Source organism: Cervus canadensis, chromosome 6, assembly GCF_019320065.1.
Source record: "Cervus canadensis isolate Bull #8, Minnesota chromosome 6, ASM1932006v1, whole genome shotgun sequence".
Lineage (NCBI taxonomy): Eukaryota > Metazoa > Chordata > Mammalia > Artiodactyla > Cervidae > Cervus > Cervus canadensis.
The window spans coordinates 60,865,679-60,883,276 of NC_057391.1; the positions used below are offsets into that span (position 1 = coordinate 60,865,679).

The 17,598-nt window shown below is 44.3% G+C and overlaps 1 protein-coding gene, 1 long non-coding RNA gene and 1 pseudogene across 3 annotated transcripts; 1 reads left to right on the forward strand and 2 right to left on the reverse strand.

Annotated features, from left to right (window-relative positions):
• Window positions 1–1,574: 1,574 nt before the first annotated feature.
• On the reverse strand, window positions 1,575–5,982 carry LOC122443654 (endogenous retrovirus group K member 7 Env polyprotein-like). Of its 2 annotated transcripts, XR_006270078.1 has the most exons (3): window positions 5,686–5,982; window positions 3,536–3,674; window positions 1,575–1,880 (listed from the first exon to the last, which is right to left on the reverse strand). XR_006270078.1 is itself a non-coding variant. In XM_043472106.1 (2 exons), the coding sequence occupies exon 2, from the start codon at window positions 2,696–2,698 to the stop codon at window positions 1,772–1,774; it is 927 nt and encodes a 308-aa protein (XP_043328041.1). In that variant the 5' UTR covers window positions 2,699–3,674; window positions 5,686–5,982; the 3' UTR covers window positions 1,575–1,771. The 2 variants fall into 2 exon arrangements, 1 of the variants encoding a protein (XP_043328041.1); XM_043472106.1 differs by having other exon boundaries at window positions 1,575–3,674.
• An 856-nt stretch (window positions 5,983–6,838) lies between these two features.
• LOC122443655 lies at window positions 6,839–13,273 on the reverse strand. The gene is made up of 2 exons (XR_006270079.1): window positions 12,589–13,273; window positions 6,839–7,162 (listed from the first exon to the last, which is right to left on the reverse strand). It is a non-coding gene; the product is annotated as an uncharacterized LOC122443655 (long non-coding RNA).
• Window positions 13,274–15,104: 1,831 nt separating this feature from the next.
• LOC122443656 lies at window positions 15,105–17,195 on the forward strand (annotated as a pseudogene).
• Window positions 17,196–17,598: the final 403 nt, after the last annotated feature.

Consider the following 17,598-nt stretch of genomic DNA (forward strand, 5'->3'; position numbering starts at 1 on the left):
AGAAAAAGCAAGAAAATTCCAGAAAAACATCTACTTCTGCTTTATTGATTAGGTCATAGCCTTCTACTGTGTAGATCACAACACACTGGAAAATTCTTCAAGAGATGAGAATACCAGACCACCTGACCTGCCTCTTGAGAAACCTATATGCAGGTCAAGAAGCAACAGTTAGAACCAGACATGGAACAACAGACTGGTTCCAAATTGGGAAAGGAGTATGTCAAAGCTGTATACTGTTACCCTGATTATTTAACTCATATGCAGAGTACATCATGCAAAATGGCAGGCTGGATGAAGCACAAGCTGGAATCAAGATTGCTGGGAGAAATATCAATAACCTCAGATACGTAGATGATACCACCCTTATGGCAGAAAGTGAAGAGGAATTAAAGAGCCTCTTGATGAAAGTGAATGAGGAGAGTGTAAAAAGCTGGCTTAAAACTCAACATTCAAAAAATGAAGATCATGGCATCTGGCCCCATCACTTCATGGCAAATAGATGGGGAAACAATGGAAACAGTGACAAACTTTATTTTCTTGGGCTCCAAAATCACTGCAGATGGTGACTACAGCCATGAAATTAAAAGCTGCTTGCTCCTTGGAAGAAAAGCTATGACAAATCTGCCGAGGTCCAGCCCCAGCAGGACCAGGAATACCCAAGGGATGAGTGGCCTCGGCGAGGAAGAAGACAGACAGACACACACACAGAAGGTTGCGTAGAAGAGGTAGCTTTTTTTATTTTTAGGATAGCTCAGTTTTTATAGAATGAACTTTATCTCCCCCTTAAGTCACCACATATTACATCAGATATTGTTTCGTGCTTCCATCAATATTTTTTTTCCTCCATGTTTTTCCCCTATGCATTCATCTGGAACTTTTCCGATTACAGAATTTTTTCTTAAATGTCCTGTACATAGTCTTCTTGCCTCAATGGCCTAACATTTTCACTCTAACAAAAACAATGTTCCATAGATTCCAGATATAGTAGGAATTCTTTGAGTAATAAAACAATACATGGGAAGAGTCACAGTAACATGTTTGACATTTTGAGAATAGTACCATGAGAAAACCCTGATATTTTTCTTTACCTGAAACCACAAAATCTCAATTTACAATGATTAACTATTAAACAGCAAAAACACCTCTAAAGCAGCAAAACACCTCTATTAATAGTGAGATAATGGCAGTGAAGCTGGTTAATATAAATCTTCTATTGAAATCCTATGTACTCCATTTCCTAACTCTACAAAAATACCCATAATTTTCCATGTTGTTTAAAGAAAGGGAAACAATGAACAAATAGCAGCAAGGAAATAGCAATAATGAAAACCCTCTCAACCAAGGAGCAAGTAAACTGAAGCAGTATATCTACTTCTAAATCTAAATGCCTCTACTCTTTTCTATTCTAGAACATTATAATCTTTTAAGCAAGCAGCCAAACTACACCTGTGGCCTTTTCTTTTTTTGACTTGATGTTTATGGTTGTGTCCTGAGCCAGAGCAATCATGAGCATTTCCAAAAAGGCTTGGACTTTTCCAGCGAGGCCTTATTACTATATATTATATTTCCAAAAATTAATAGAAAGCCCAAAAACAGTAAGACAGAAGGAAGAAAGGGACATACCGGCCCCCAGGACAACCTCAAGGGGAAGAGCTGCCTTGCAGATTCATTTCTCGTCCAGGCGGCTCCCGAGGGGACATATTGGGCCCCCGGGGCAGCCCCGTGTGAGGAAGGGCTGCCTTGCAGGTTCCTTTCTCGTCCCGTTACCTTGTCACGGTTTGGGCGCACCCCGGCGGCTCCCAACATCTCTCCCTTTTTTATTTTTCAGAAGAGCAGAATGGAGTTCCAGAGAGACCTCTTTGATGCTCTTGATCAGGATCCTAACAGTGCAGGGAAGTAGAAGAAATAAAATTACAACTATAAAAATAGATGCCACAATTCCCAAGACAGACGACAGCAGATTGTTGTGAGAGATGAAATTTGAAAGGCTAGTAAAAAAGGCATTGGCAGTTTGAGCAGTGGAAAAGTCAAGGTGAGATTGACCTATGTCTTTGATTTCCTGATGGAGCTTGGTTAAATCTATACTAGTATCAGAACTATTCCAAATCCCAACAATGTGATTGCGAACTTGGTCCCAAGAATATGAAGAATAATTAACCTTTAAAGGAGTCACACAAATCCATCTATATTCTGCATGACATTTAGGAGACAAACGGACACGTAAAGCCTGAAGCTCAGTTCCTATATGTAATACAGCCTCTTCTAAAGCATCTACTTTAGCTTCTAATTTTCTATCAATAGTTTCTTGAGTAGCAAGAGTAAGTGAAACATTCTTAGATAGATCATTAACATGCCAAGCGGTATGCGCTTGCTGCAAAAGTGAAACTGCGGCAACAGTAACTGAAGCTATAGAGGCTATCAACGCAGAAATCCCTAAAATTAACAGTCCTATCAGCCTACGAGATCTAAGCAATTCTTTAACTTGCTGCAGAACTAGCAATTCATAATTATCATACCAGATACCCGTACTATTGACTGGTATCATAAGATTAGGAGGTCTTTTAAGAATAACAAAGGCTTGAATATTAAAAGAAGAAGTTACAGAGGTAGATAATATGCATTGATCACAAGTAACTATTGTAGGTCCTCCAGTGTAATTAGGATATATCTGCAGTTTGTTGGAGCCGTTAGTATACATGAAAGCATAAGGTGATGGTAACCAAGCCTGAATATAGTATAATATAGTTCCACTGGGTTGAGTTGAAAGTGTAGAGCTGGTTGCTGCCACAGCTCTCCGTAAGCCGTGCCCATCCCTCCGCTATGCTAGCATTGGAGGGACTACGGCATTGTGGTGCCATCTAGAGGCAGTCACTGGCCAGGGCACCGTTGCATTTTTCCAATTTATAAATCTGTTAGTGTAATTTTTAATAGTTTTAGGATCATATTCAGGATTTGGATTACTCTAATCATTTATTGCAACATTTCCACCTCCAGCAATTTTATAGTCAATGTGAGAGTCATAAGTACACAATTTCCATGGTGGGTATCCTATATCATAATTAATTGTATTCCACACTTTATCAGATTCATTAAATGATTTAGATGGAGGTCCTGAACACTTAGAATAAGGTGGTGGAGCCTTGTCTTTAGCTTGAATGCAAGGATCCAAGATTCCCGGCAATCTCAAGAACATCGACCAAACATATCTGGTCGTTTGGCCATTTGCTGGTGAGTCAGTTACAATTGCTTTTTTAGAGGCTCCCACACAGCCGACTTTAGACTGTGTAATCATCATTTTTTTTAGTCTCATTGTGTGGAAAATTAAAGCAAGTTGGTGGGTTGTTGTTAGCCCATAATATGTAAAATTAAAATTAATTGGATATTTCCCTGTACGATAAGGAGAATAGGATCCTCCAAGCACTTTAGGTTTATCAGACGTTACCCTTATTGGCGTTTCATCCCAAGTAACAACCTGTAAAACTGGTGGATCTGGAAAATAAGCCCAATAAGCACCATGAGAAGAGACTAATATTACCTGACACGAACGTAGAGCCAAGTTGGCAAGGAAGTGGTTTTCAGGAGTAACTGGAATCTTTTGAGATTTTACCACGTCCACAGCCGGATGACAGAGACTCTTGATCTGGCCCCATCTGTCTTCCGAAGTAAGTACTGACCTGTAAGACAAGCTTTAGCAACTGCGGCCCAATCATAAAGTGTTACCCATCTGGCAGTGAGAGCATCTAATGGAGTTTGTGTATATGGAGCCTGGGGCCCATACATAGAGCAAGCCTGTTTTAATTCCTTTAGTAACTTCACAGGTAAGGGCTCCCAGACCGGTTCATCCTCAAACTCACCAAACACTATTGGAAAGCATGCTGAAAGAGTGGGATCCTCATCGGCATCCTTCAACCTCCTATGAGGGTACGGCGCTCCATTACCAGCATACGGGGGAGGCGGAGGAGCTGAAGGAGGTCTAGGTGGTCTAGGAGGCCTTGGACCGGATTTAGGAACCTCTAACTTTAAAGGATTTTTAAGAATGCGTGGCTTAGGTTGAGGCTTTGCCACAGAAAAAGTACAATCTCCCTCCTTCTCATAATATCTAACTGCAGCTTCCTCATCTTGAGGGCTCAATTGATCATCATCATTCAAGCATGCCGCAGCCACTATCTCCCTAAATTCTTTGTAAACTTCTTGTTTGGAATCCAAATTATCTTTTTTAGATGGAACTCTTTCAACCTCTGGGGTAGGGTCAAGTGTATCCCTAATTAAATTCCAGAAAGAAAAAGTCTCAGCTGGAATACCCTCAGGGCCATGATATGAATAATACTGTTTAAGTGTTTCTCCCACCTTATGCCACATGTCCAAGCTTACGGTGCCCTCTTCAGGAAACCAAGGGCATTGCTCTTGTACAAAAGAAAGATGATAAAGTAGACTGAAATCTTAATTCCTCTCTTCATTAATAAATGCTTAATTATATCAATGAATAACTGTCTTTCCCTAGATTCTCCGTTACCCATGTTCTGAAATCTCTAATTAAGGTCTCTAATAAATATCTCACTGTTCACCCGTCTCACCCTACCTATCTTATGCAGGGGGGTCTGCAGCACCCTAGGTGAAGTCCTAGCTACCCTGAAAATGCACTATTAAGGGGCTTACCCTTTGGCTCCCTGTTCGTGGCACCACTTGCCGAGGTCCAGCCCCGGCAGGACCAGGAATACCCAAGGGATGAGTGGCCTCGGCGAGAAAGAAGACAGACAGACACACACACAGAAGGTTGTGTAGAAGAGGTAGCTTTTTTAAATTTTTAGATAGTTCAGTTTTTATAGAATGAGCGTTACCTCCCCCTTAAGTCACCACATATTATATCAGATATTGTTTTGTGCTTCCATCAATATTTTTTTTCTCCATGTTTTTCCCCTATGCATTCATCTGGAACTATTCTGATTACAGAGTTTTTTCTTAAATGTCCCATACATAGTCTTCTTGCCTCAATGGCCTAACATTTTCACTCTAACAAAAACAATGTTCCATAGATTCCAGATATAGTAGGAATTCTTTGGGTAATAAAACAATACATGGGAAGGGTCACAGTAACATGTTTGACATTTCTGAGAGTAGTACCATGAGAAAACCCTGATATTTTTCTTTACCTGAAACCACAAAATCCCAATTTACAATGGTTAACTATTAAACAACAAAAACACCTCTAAAGCAGCAAAACACCTCTATTAATAGTGAGATAATGGCAGTGAAGCTGGTTAATATAAATCTTCTATTGAAATCCTATGTACTCCATTTCCTAACTCTACAAAAATACCCATAATTTTCCATGTTGTTTAAAGAAAGGGAAACAATGAACAAATAGCAGCAAGGAAATAGCAATAATGAAAACCCTCTCAACCAAGGAGCAAGTAAACTGAAGCAGTATATCTACTTCTAAATCTAAATGCCTCTACTCTTTTCTATTCTAGAACATTATAATCTTTTAAGCAAGCAGCCAAACTACACCTGTGGCCTTTTCTTTTTTTGACTTGATGTTTATGGTTGTGTCCTGAGCCAGAGCAATCATGAGCATTTCCAAAAAGGCTTGGACTTTTCCAGCGAGGCCTTATTACCATATATTATATTTCCAAAAATTAATAGAAAGCCCAAAAACAGTAAGACAGAAGGAAGAAAGGGACATACCGGGCCCCCGGGACAACCTTGAGGGGAAGAGCTGCCTTGCAGATTCCTTTCTCGTCCCGTGACCTTGTCCCCGGGACAACCTCGGGCTCCCGGGGCAGCCCCATGTGAGGAAGAGCTGCCTTGCAGGTTCCTCTCTCATCCCGTGACCTTGTCATGGTTTGGGTGCACCCCGGCGGCTCCCGACACAAATCTAGACAGCATATTAAAAAGAAGAGACATTACTTTGCCAACAAAGGTCCATCTAGTCAAAGCTATGGTTTTTCCAGTAGTCACATATGGATGTTCGACCATAAAGAAACCTGAGCATCGAAGAATCGATGCTTTTGAACTGTGGTATTGGAGAAGACTCTTGAGAGTCCCTTGGACTGCAAGAAGATCAAACCAGTCAATCCTAAGGGAAATCAGTACTGAATATTCATCAAAAGGACTGATGCTGAAGCTGAATCTGATGCTGAAGGCCACCTGATGTGAAGAACAGACTCACTGGAAAAGACCCTGATGCTGCAGAAGATTGAAGGCAGGAGGAGAAGGGGATGACAGAGGATGAGATGGATGGATGGCATCACCAACTCAATGGACATGAGTTTGAGCAAGTCTGGGAGACAGTGAAGGACAGGGAAGCCTGGCGTGCTGCAGTCCATGGGGCTCCAAAGAGTCGGACAAAACTGAGCGACTGAACTGAACTCAACTGATGCAAACCAAATGCCATAGTCAAACAGTTTAAACTGGTGTTTATTTTAAAATAGTTTCTGCTCTGTTCTCCAGATGATTCACCTGACTTTACTTCTTACCTCAATACCACTGACCTTTTGGACAAATTTAGTTGTGGTTCTGGATTTCCAGTGAAACTTTTTATGCAAATATACAAACCCAGAATTATTCAAACTATGGAGATGATATCATTAGAGTGCCCACATAATGTAACTTCTAGGTATCTTCCACTTGGATTCAGTATCAACATGTCTGTCTAGATAAAAAGAAGCATCTTTAAACAAAGCAATCTGTATTTCACCCTGAAAGTACACTAACTAATTTGTTTGAGCACAGACATTGGATTATCCATGACTTATGTTTGCTTTCTGGAGCTAAAAAGTGTATTCTAATTTTATTGCTTGATTTGTCTGTGACTCCCAATCTTATTTTTACTATATTACCATTTTCCTATTCTAAAACACTTGTTTATTTCTTTGTGGAGAGCAGTTCTCTTACTGTTCTTTGTGGAGAACAGTATTCAGGTATTACAGTTTCAGATTTGTTCCAGGTGGTTTCTGCTCTTTTGTTCACACAAGGCCAAACATTTCGGAGAGTTTTCAAAGAAGAGATTGGAGTTCATTGAAAAGCAGCATTTTCTGTGATAAAACTCAGCACATATTAAAGGCGTGAAGAAAAAGTCACTAAGGGAAAACTAAACTCAGGTCATGGGAAAAATGAGAAATTCACAAGTACACATGGAGAAAACAACATAATTACTTATTTGCTGGGCTTTCTTTCTTTCTTTTTTTTTTTTTAGTGGAGTGCAGTTTATTACACCGGCGGGCCCAAGGCAGAGTCTCCTCTTAGCCAAGGACCCCGACCAGCATTTGTGAAAATCTTTTATACCCCATGTGTCCAAACCCACTACCCCAATTCCCTTGAGACTTACATAAACAAAGGAAGGGTAAATACAACTACAATAACCCCATCATTCACGTGTTATGTGTTCAAACAGTCAATAATCAATAAGCCCGCAGTTACATTCCAAATAGTTAATAACTGATAAGCCTGTGCTTACATTCTGATAGTGTCTGGAGGCAGGGGTGATTAGTGTCTGTTCTTCAAGATTCCCCTGCCCAGAGGGGGGTCTTATCCTTCCATTGTCATTCCCACAGGCGCTAAGCACAGAGTTCAGAGTCCACTGGAGAGGTGGCCGCGCACGATCAGCACAGACAGGCCTGAGATGGAGTCCAGGCCCTATGAATTCCTTCTTCATTCCCCCCTCTTGATGTTCTTAGTTTCCATAATGAGCATCATTTATTGAGATATATTGTACCTTAGCCCTCCTGCCACCCACATGAGAGAATGCTATCAACCTCTGGGTTACAAAATTCACAAGGCATTGTAGGAAGCAGGGTCCACAAAGCAGTATGATCAAGATTACTATAACAACAGTTCATTAGACATGGCTTTCACTTGATTTTGCATATCCTCCAAGGCAGCAGATACATCTTCAGATAAGTCAGGGATGTACACACCATTCGCCAAAGTCCCTCCTTGGGCTGCTGTGAGTATGTCTAATGCCATCCTATTTTGAATTACTGCCTTCCTCATCTGAATCTGTTCTTCATTCAAAGCTTGAATGGCTTTAGTACTGTCTAAGAGGGCCTGTTTAATGAAATTAGTTAAGGCCTCTACCTTAACCATGATATCCGTTGTCCCTACAGAGGGTATAAACAAGGCAGCAAGATAGTCATACCATTGGAACACAGATCGTGTCCATCTTGCATGCAGATAAGGCAGGTTTACTGGAGGCTGGTGTAGGCTAGGCTTAATTCTGCCATGGGCGAAAGCAAATCCTAATGTGCAACGCCCCACCCAGCCAACTGGTAACCATGGCCATAAGTTAAGCCCACAGAGCCACTGGGTCCCATTGGGGGCTACCCAGCGGATTCCAGGATTATATTTCCAGTCGGAACCGGGCCACTGAGCAGACTGATTGGGGTGACAGGTAACTTCCAAGATTTGTTTACTTTGTTCAGGGGACAAATAACAATTCTTTTGGGTCTAGGGGATGGTCTCCAAATCCAACTTTCTGTTCTTTTTGTTCCCAGCAAATAGTAGCAGGGGCAATCAACTGTCCTTTCTCAGGAGTCATCCAGAAATATTCATCCCAGACCTGGTAGTATTGCTCAAGGCACCGGGAGTCCTGTCCCCCTTTTGTAAGGGAGCCCTTTTCCTCTTTAATTCTCACATATGAGGTATAAGCCTTTGTTATCTCCGTAAGGCTGGTGTTCATGTTAAATGTAACCCTATGTCCCTGGCCCATTGATGGCTTCTTCTAACACCAGAGGGCAAAGAAAGGTTATGGTTGGTGAGAGAGAGGAAAGTTCCTTTCTGTTGTTAAAGTCCCCATAACGGAGTGACGATACCCACCAGGGGAGTCTGTCTATTACTGACAGGGGCATAGCCCCACATACCCAAGTTCAAAATTGCATTGGTGAGGCCGAGCAGCAGGAGTCGTTTACCCAGCTCCATCCTGTAGAGGGCTCGTCTGGGACCTAGTTTTCTTCTTCCTCCTCAGAATGATCATGGTTTCCCGTGGGTCAGTGGGGTCCTTCTGGGTGGTCCACTCGGCGTCCTTCGGGTCAGCGTGGTATGTCTTCTTTGCTCTGGTGTGATGGATCAAGGGACAATACCTGCAACTTTAACTGCAGTAGGGGTAGTTAGAATAACATAAGGGCCCTTTCACCAAAGGGCTAGCAAATCATGTTTCCAATCTTTGACCCATACTTGGTCACCAAGTGTAAACTCATGAATCTGTTCCCCAAGGGGGAACGGCACCCTTTCTTGTACAAACTTAGTTACCCGATTTATTACCTTACCCAGTTCCATCTGCTGTGAAATCCTATCCCCCCTTACCTGAGGCAAATTAGTTGACACCTGTTTTCTTATGGGAGAAGGCCTCCCATACACAATTTCGTGTAGAGAATAACCTTGGGACTGTGGGGTCATCCTGAGTCTGAGTAGAGCCACTGGGAGCAAGTCCACTCAGGAGCAGTCAGTCTCTCTGATCCACTTGGAGAGTCTCTTTAAGTGTCCGGTTGGTTCATTCCACCATCTCAGAACTCTGGGCCTCCTCTTTGTAGATCTGTGCCTTCTTCTTCGACACCCGGTAACCTGCTTCCATCAACAGCTGGAGTAGTGCATTTGTCCCTTTCCAGCATTTTTCCTTGGTCTCAGGCAGCCAGCAGCAGGTCATCCCCCTATTGTAGGAGCTGACATCCATACTCTTCCGGATGGAATGAGTCCAGATCAGAAGCCAAGGCTTCCCCAAAGATGGCTGGGAAGTTTTTAAACCCTTGTGGGGGAGTCCAGATGAGCTGTTGTTTGGTGCTCCCCACTGGATCTTCCCATTCAAAGGCAAAGATGGGCTGTGACGCTGGGGCGAGGTATATGCAGAAGGCATCCTTGAGATCTAGGCAAGTGTAAACTTTAGTCCTCGGTGGGAGGAGGCTAAGTAAGGTATAGGGGTTTGGAACAGTGGCGTGTAAAGTCACAGTAGCCTGGTTGACTAGCCTGAGATCTTGTACAGGCCTATAGTCCTGTCCTCCTTCCCTTTTGACTGGCAGGATTGGCGTATTCCAAGCCGACTGGCACTCTGCTAGAATGCCTGCTTGTTTCAATCTATTGATGTGGGGCAATATGCCGGCTCAGGCCTCCATCCATAGCGGGTACTGGCGCCCTCTAACCGGGATGGTGCCTGGTTTGAGTTCCATTATCACTGGGGCGTGATGTTTAGCCAGCCTGGGGGGAGGAGGGGTTGTCTTCCACCCAGACCTCAGGGAATAATTGAGTTAGCTCCCTCATGCTCTTCTGGCCCACCCGGTTCTGCCTTCAGAGGCTCATGCAACCTCCACTCATCTTGGGTTGGTATTGAGAGAGAGGGCAAATAAGTCATAGAGTCCATCCAGAAGGTGGGCCTCTCTCAGGGGAGAAAGTCACTTGTGCTCCTAGTTTGGAGAGCAAGTCTCTTCCCAACTGGGGTACTAGGCACTCAGGAATGTAGAGGAATTCATGAATCACTTGGTGCCCCCCCCCCCATCTGACATTTTCTGGGCTGGCAAAACAATTTAGTCATCTCTTCTCCCGATACCCCAGTTACAGCGGCAGCCTTTGTGGACAGAGGTGCCACAGGTTTTGTTACTACCGACAGTTCTGCTCCTGTATCCACCATGAAGTCAATGTTTTGGTCCCCCACTTTTACGGTTACCATGGGCTCTCAGGGACCTGATATCTCTGAGCCCTGGCAGCCCTAGTTAATTCAGCAAGCCCCACAACTGCAGGAGCTTCCTCTTCCTTCCATGCCTTAGGGCATTCATTCTTCCAGTGGCCAAAAGCTCGGCGCCAGGCACACTGGTTTGGCTGTAACGGGCCCAGGGCCTCCCTTGGGACCGGCTGAAGGACTGTCCTGTCCTTGGGGCAGATGAGGTTTTCTGGAGGGCCCGAGATAGACTTTCCCAGAGCAGCAGCTAGCACTGTAAGTCTCTAGTCTGTTCTCTTTTATTCCCTCCGGCTCTCTGGCAGAGCGCGGTCTCTGCTTAATTCCAACATCTCCCTCCCCCTCTTGTCAGTACTCACAGGGAGAGGCGGGTATAGCTTGGGCGGTTCGGTTGGAGCCGGAAGTGTTGGCCAGAGGCTTCTGTCACCGGGATCGGAGCCTGCCCAAACGGCGGCTCTACGAACTCCGGGAAAGCTGGCTGTTGCAGAAACTTCACCTGGCCCTGGATTAAGGCGGCCTCCGGTCCTGGTGAAGCACTGGGAGGCAGGCGTGTCATTATCCAGTATGCGGGAGGGGTCAGGTCATCCCCGTCCAAATCCTGTAGAATTTCCTTTTTTATCATCAGTCAATTTTTGTGCCATTAATATTTTTCCCTTTCCCTTCTGGATACAGAAACTTGTCCAAGTAGGAGGGTCTCGAGCTAACCCTAGCCATGAGTCAATAGATGGATATTGATCCAGGTGTCCTGGCTCTCCTGTGACTCTCACGGTGTTCTCTGGTGGCTTTCCTGCTCCCATAGGGGTCCATTCGACCTCACAGAGTATGTGGAGGCAGTTAGGCTTCATCTTCACCCCACAGTCTCCTCCTAATCCCTTATTTAAATTTTTAATCATGCACTCCAATACAGTTGCCTTAGATTCACTTTCCCCCATCTTGCTTACCTTCTCGGACCTTCTTCTACTTTTCCTTTTCGTTCTGTCTACGAAGTTCTCAGTACCCTATGTACTTCTGATATTTCCACTCAGTGACACTTAAATTGCCATTCTGCCTCCTTCCTAATTGGGGCGAGAAGAGCCTTACCTGCCAGACCCCAGAGGGAGAAGGGGGATCGGCGTGTCTTCACCTGCCAGTCAGCATAGCTGAACCAGAACATCACATGGTCCAAGACTGTTTCTCCCTTAAAGTCCATTCTGCCTTGGTGGGCTTGATCAGAAACACAGATGGGTTAATATCCCATGTCCCAGGCCATCTCCGGAAAAGCCAATTCATACTCACTTCTGTATCCCCCTCCTTCTAGCCTAACAATTCCGAGGGGGTCAAGAATTTCACAGCAGACAGGACACCTCCTGGGGGAGGGCAGAATACGAGCATACAAGGACCAGTTTCCTATCCTAAAAATCCCCTGGCGATCGCTTGGTAATAATTTTCCCCGAGAAGGCGTGGAAACACCTCCTAAATGACCTTCACAAATTTCCTTCCTAAACCCTAGCACGCTCGTCGACCTGTGTACCAAGCAATCGCCGCCTGCCTATCCCAGGCTCCTGTGGGTCCCCGCTCCTTCTAGTCCCTCCCAGGGGGGTGATCAGGCCCCCTCCTCCACCCTGCCGGGTGGGCTCCTCCTCACCTGAGCGCTCAGTTCCCCTGCTGCCGTCCACTACCTGCTGACGTGAAAGGTCCGGGCGTTGAGAAGCAGAATCCTTCCAGAGGGGTGAGGCGCCTTCCCCCCTCTAGGAGACTCAAGCCACAAAGCCTTGGGGTGGCCTCAAATGAGACCTGTCTCCTCAAAGTGAGGAGTTTCCCGGCCCATGCACCAAATGTTATAGCCACGTTTTCCGGGAAACAAACTCACTCAGAAGGACAATGCAGATAGTGGAGTGCAGTTTATTACACCGGCGGGCCCAAGGCAGAGTCTCCTCTTAGCCAAGGACCTGGGCTTTCTTTTTTCTTAGGTTTTTCTGGTCTCAAAAAATACCAGAAATGTATGTGGATCCAAAGGTAGATGACAATGAGGTGAAAGGTTGATGTTTGGATGTACTAAAGACGTACTGCAGTCATCTTAACCATGTTAGTGGTTAAGATGAGTGCGTCTAAGAAAGGATTTATTTCCCATGATTCCATATTGATTAATGACTGAAACTGTGCACTTTTGAAAATTGACTCTGAACAGGGGTAAAGACATGCATTTCTGAAAGGCACTGCAACTTCAGGAAGGGAAGATATCCCTAGATGCACAGTTACAACTTTTTCTCTCTTCTGAAACAGTTTGTGCAAAAACTTTGTAGTTTTAATACAACTTTAATCAATGTCAGGTCACCACTGCAGGGATTTCTTGTGTTAAAAATTAATTTAATTAGATATTTCTTCTCTGATACACAGTTACAAAGATGACTTTACCCTTAGTTCATCACATTAATATTGTTTCATTAATAGAAAAACAACTAAATTTGATTCTGTGTTACCTGTTCAGCTCAAAAATGCACAGTAATTGTAGAAATTTATTATTGAAAATGGACTTCCCTGGTGGCTCAGTGGTAAAGAATCTGCCTGCCAATGCAAGAGATGCAAGTTCAATCCCTGGGTCAGGAAGATCCCCTGGAGGAGGGCATGGCAACCCAAGTCAGTATTCTTGCCTGGAGAACCCCATTGACAGAGGAGCCTGGTGGTCTACAGTTCATGGGGCCACAAGAGTTGGACACGACTTAGCGACTAAGCAACCAACACCAATATTGAAAATAGAAATATACTCCCTAGAGCAAAAGAGTTAATGTATTCATTTGCTATTGATTCTGAAATTTTAAAAGTTTTAATAAATACACAAACACTTGCATATGTATTTACTTGCCTTTCTGAATTCTGATCCAATGTTTAAAAACAGTCAGGCTCCATGTGAGCTACCAATGACAGTGTCTTGAGTTATTTAGAAAGTTTTCATGAGAGAAAATCCAGTACTCTTGCGTGGGAAATCCCATGGATGGAGGGGCCTAGTACGCTACAGTCCATGGGGTCCCGAAGAGTCAGACACGACTGAGTGACTTCACTTTCACTTTTCACTTTCATGCACTGGAGAAGGAAATGGCAACCCACTCCAGTGTTCTTGCCTGGAGAATCCCAGGGAAGGGAGCCTGGTGGGCTGCCGTCTATGGGGTCACAGAAAGTCGGACGCGACTGATGTGACTTAGCAGCAGCTGCATGAGAGAAAAAGGAAAAATTCATAAAGTGATTTAGCTATTGAATGCACAAGCCAATAAATATTTGCAAATTTGATGCAATTCTTCTCAAATACTTGCCTTTCTCAAATATATTCTCCTTTAGTTCATGAGATTTCCACCTCCAACCACTGGGCAGGGAAAGGATTAATGCATAAGCCAGGAAGATAAAGCGAAGTTCATGACTTAAAAATTTTTTTTTCACTTAAATTATATAAAATTATTTTTTTCAAATAATTGAATTTTGACCTGTATACCTTCATTACATATTCCACAGATCTTTTTTTTTGAGGGGGGGCCTGATACTACTTTTTAAAACCTATTTTTGTTTGGAGGTTAATTGCTTTACATGTTGTGTTGGTTTCTGCCCCAAAACAATGTGAATCAGCCATGAGTATAGGTAGGTATCAGCCTAGAGAGGTGGGATGCCCTGGGGTGCAGGACGAAGGGAACATTTTTATATATTTTTCCTGTGCTGGGTCTTCCTTGCAGGTCAAGGCTCTGCTATAGTTGTGGTCGTGGGCATAGTTGTCCAGCGGGCAGGTGGGATCTTAGTTCCCTGACCCGGGTCAAACCTGAGCCCCCTGCATGGGGAAGCATGGGGCCCTAACCACTGGATCACCAGGGAATTCATTTCTCTTTTTTCTTATCTAAAAATAATAGAAAGTATTTTACATACCACCTGGATGATGTGATTTTTTAACAAATCAAGTTAAGTTGTAAGAAACAGATAAAAATCACAGACAGCTAGGAAAGGAGAAAGTGAGGATCAGGAGAGGAAGTCTTTGCATAAAAAATAAATTAAAATGGGATCACAAAATTTTTAAAAATTAATTCACGCCAAAGTATCATCCATAATTTAAGCTACAATTAAGGATCACAGCACTCAGGTCCTGTCCTCCTCAGAGACGCCTTCACCACAGAGCCCACCACCTTCCACTCCTCTCTAAGCCTAATTCTCCCAGATTTGGCCTGCTGGAACGCTGCTGCCCCGCGTGGCTCTATAGCAGCCTCCCTGACCCGCTCTGGGTCATCCTTAGCCCCATTTCACGAAGAAAGACCGTACGTTCACCGCATTTCTGGTCCGCGGAGCCGCGGTGGGGAGGCGGGTGGGGGATCGTTGCAGCCCGTTTTACGGCAACTTGCGGCCGCGCGGCGCGGCTGACGGCAACGCCGCGCTGCTCTTGGAAAGGTCACTCCGGATACGGCGCTGCTTTTCGGGTGTAAGGTCCGTGGCACTCTGTGGCGCGTCCGTGCGCGACGGGCTCAGAATGCAGCCCCAAGGGCAAGACTCGGGGATCGGTGGATGGCCTTGCGGGAGGAGCCGGGAGCTCCGTGCGTGACCTCGCAGGCTGGCTCGGCTCTGGCTCGTTGCAGCAGCAAGACCACAGGATATGGCAGAGTCCGGGCACTCTGCGGCTGGAACCCCATCTCTTGCGCCACACCGCGGAATCGCGTCTTGCTGCAGCTCTGGGGATCGCCTAGCCGCCGCTGCATAGCCTACCCCCGCATCAGAAGGTTCCATTGCCTTCACTTTTCCCTCAATGCAGGCAGGCAATATAGCCTGCTGGGAAAAGGAGGAAGGAGAAAAAAATCAATGAGGGTGAACTAATTGCAGAGGTTGAAACTGATAAAGCTACTGTTGGATTTGAGAGCGTGGAGGTGTGCTACATGGCAAAGATCCTTGTTGCTGAAGGTAACAGAGATGTTCCAGTTGGAGCAATCATCTGTATCACAGTTGAAGAGCCTGAAGGTATTGAAATCTTTAAAAATTACACATTTGATTCTTTGGCAGCACCTGCCCCACAAGGAGCCCTGCACTAACCCCTGCCGCCGCTGCTCCGTCACGTGCACCCTCTGCTCAGGCTCTTGGTAGCTCATCTCCTACTCACATGCAGGTGGTTCTCCCTGCCCTCTCTCCCATCGTGACCATGGACACATTCAGAGATGGGGGGGTGGGGGGTGGGGGTGGAAAGTGGGTGAGAAGCTAAACGAAGATTTATTGGCAGAGATAGAGACTGACAAGGCCTCTATAGGTTTCGAAGTACAGGAAGAAGGGATCAAAATCCTGATCCCTGAAGGCACACGAGATGTCCCTGTAGGAACCCTACTCTGTATCATTGTAGAAAAAGAGGCAGATATACCAGCGTTTGCTGACTATCGGCCAACTGAAGTAACTGATTTAAAACCGCCTAGCCCATCCACCTTCAGCGCCCCCGCCCCGCCCAGCTCCAGCTGGACCAAAGGGAAGAGTGCTCTTTAGCCTGCTTGCAAAGAAGTTGGCAGCAGAGAAAGGGGTTGACTTTACACAAGTAAAAGGGACCAGACGGCAGAATCATTAAGAAGGACAACTCCTTTGCGCCTATGAAGACTGCCCCCACTCCAGCAGCAGCTGTGCCTCCCCTGAGTCGAAGAGTGGCTCCAGTTCCTCTGGGTGTCTTCACAGATATCCCAGTCACCAACCTTCACCAAGTCATCGCACCACAGTTAATGCAATCTAAGCAAACAGTACCTCATTATTACCTTTCTATTGATGTAAATATGGGAGAAGTTTTGTTGGTAGGAAAGAAGATGTTACAAGGAAAAAGCAAAATTTCCATCAATGACTTCATTATAAAGCTTCAGCTTTGGCATGTTTAAAAGTTCCTGAAGGAAGTTCTTGGCTGGACACAGTTGTAAGACAAAATCATGTTGTTGATATCAGTGTTGCCGTCAGTACTCCAGCAGGACTTATCCCACCTATTGTATTTAATGCACATATAAAAGGACTGGACCATTGCTAATGACGTTGTTTCTTTAGCAACCAAAGCACGAGAGGGTGAACTACTGCCGCGTATGTTCCAGAGTGGCACTTTTACAACCTCAAATTTAGGAATGTTTGGGATGAAGAACTTCTCTGCTATTATTAACCCACCCAAGCATGTATTTTGGTAATTGGTGCTTCAGAGGATCAACGGGTTCCAGCAGATAATGAAAAAGGATTTGATGTGGCTAGCATGATGTCTGTTACACTTAGTTGTGATCATCGGGTTGTGGATGGAGCAGTTGGAGCCCAGTGGCTTGCTGAGTTTAGAAAGTACCTTGAGATACCTATCACCATGTTATTATAATTAATCCAAGAATTTCTAGACTCTCCTAGGTCACACTGTTTCATTCTTACCAAGGTAAAAATGTGTTATTAAATGGTGGTTCTCTTTATTTTAAGGTTAACCAGTTATTTTTGAGTCTGTCCAGATATTTGTAATGGGCATTACTGAATTTTTTAAAATGCCAATTACATCCCAATATTGTGCACATTTAATAAACACCAGATTTTAAACTGTATACTCCTAGTCAAGGGACCTGTGCATAGCCCTTTGATGGCAAGTCCTTCCACTAGAAATGCAGAGGTAGAATTGTGGTTCCCTATTAAGACAGACACATAAAAGTAACCTTGATGAGACCTTGAGGTTTTTTGAATTTTAACTATCTCAAATGTTTTGATTAGATTTGAGAAAAAGAGAAGAAGTTTAGAAAACTAGTTCTCTTGGAGAAAGAATTTGAACTGAAACTTGATTTTGGAATTTAAGCCTAATTTGAAATTTTCTGTTACATAATCTTGGTTTATCATGGATGGGAAACATGGAGAACTTAAAGGAAAATATGAGAAAATTTTAAAAGTCAGCCTTTTTGTAGGATGGCTCAACTAGCTGTTCTTTGTTTATTTTTCCATGACTTCAGAAATGACCAGCT

Bases quoted from the DNA above. Each gene is read 5' to 3' on its own strand.
- LOC122443654 (XM_043472106.1), bottom strand. From the start codon at position 2,698: ATGTATACTAACGGCTCCAACAAACTGCAGATATATCCTAATTACACT.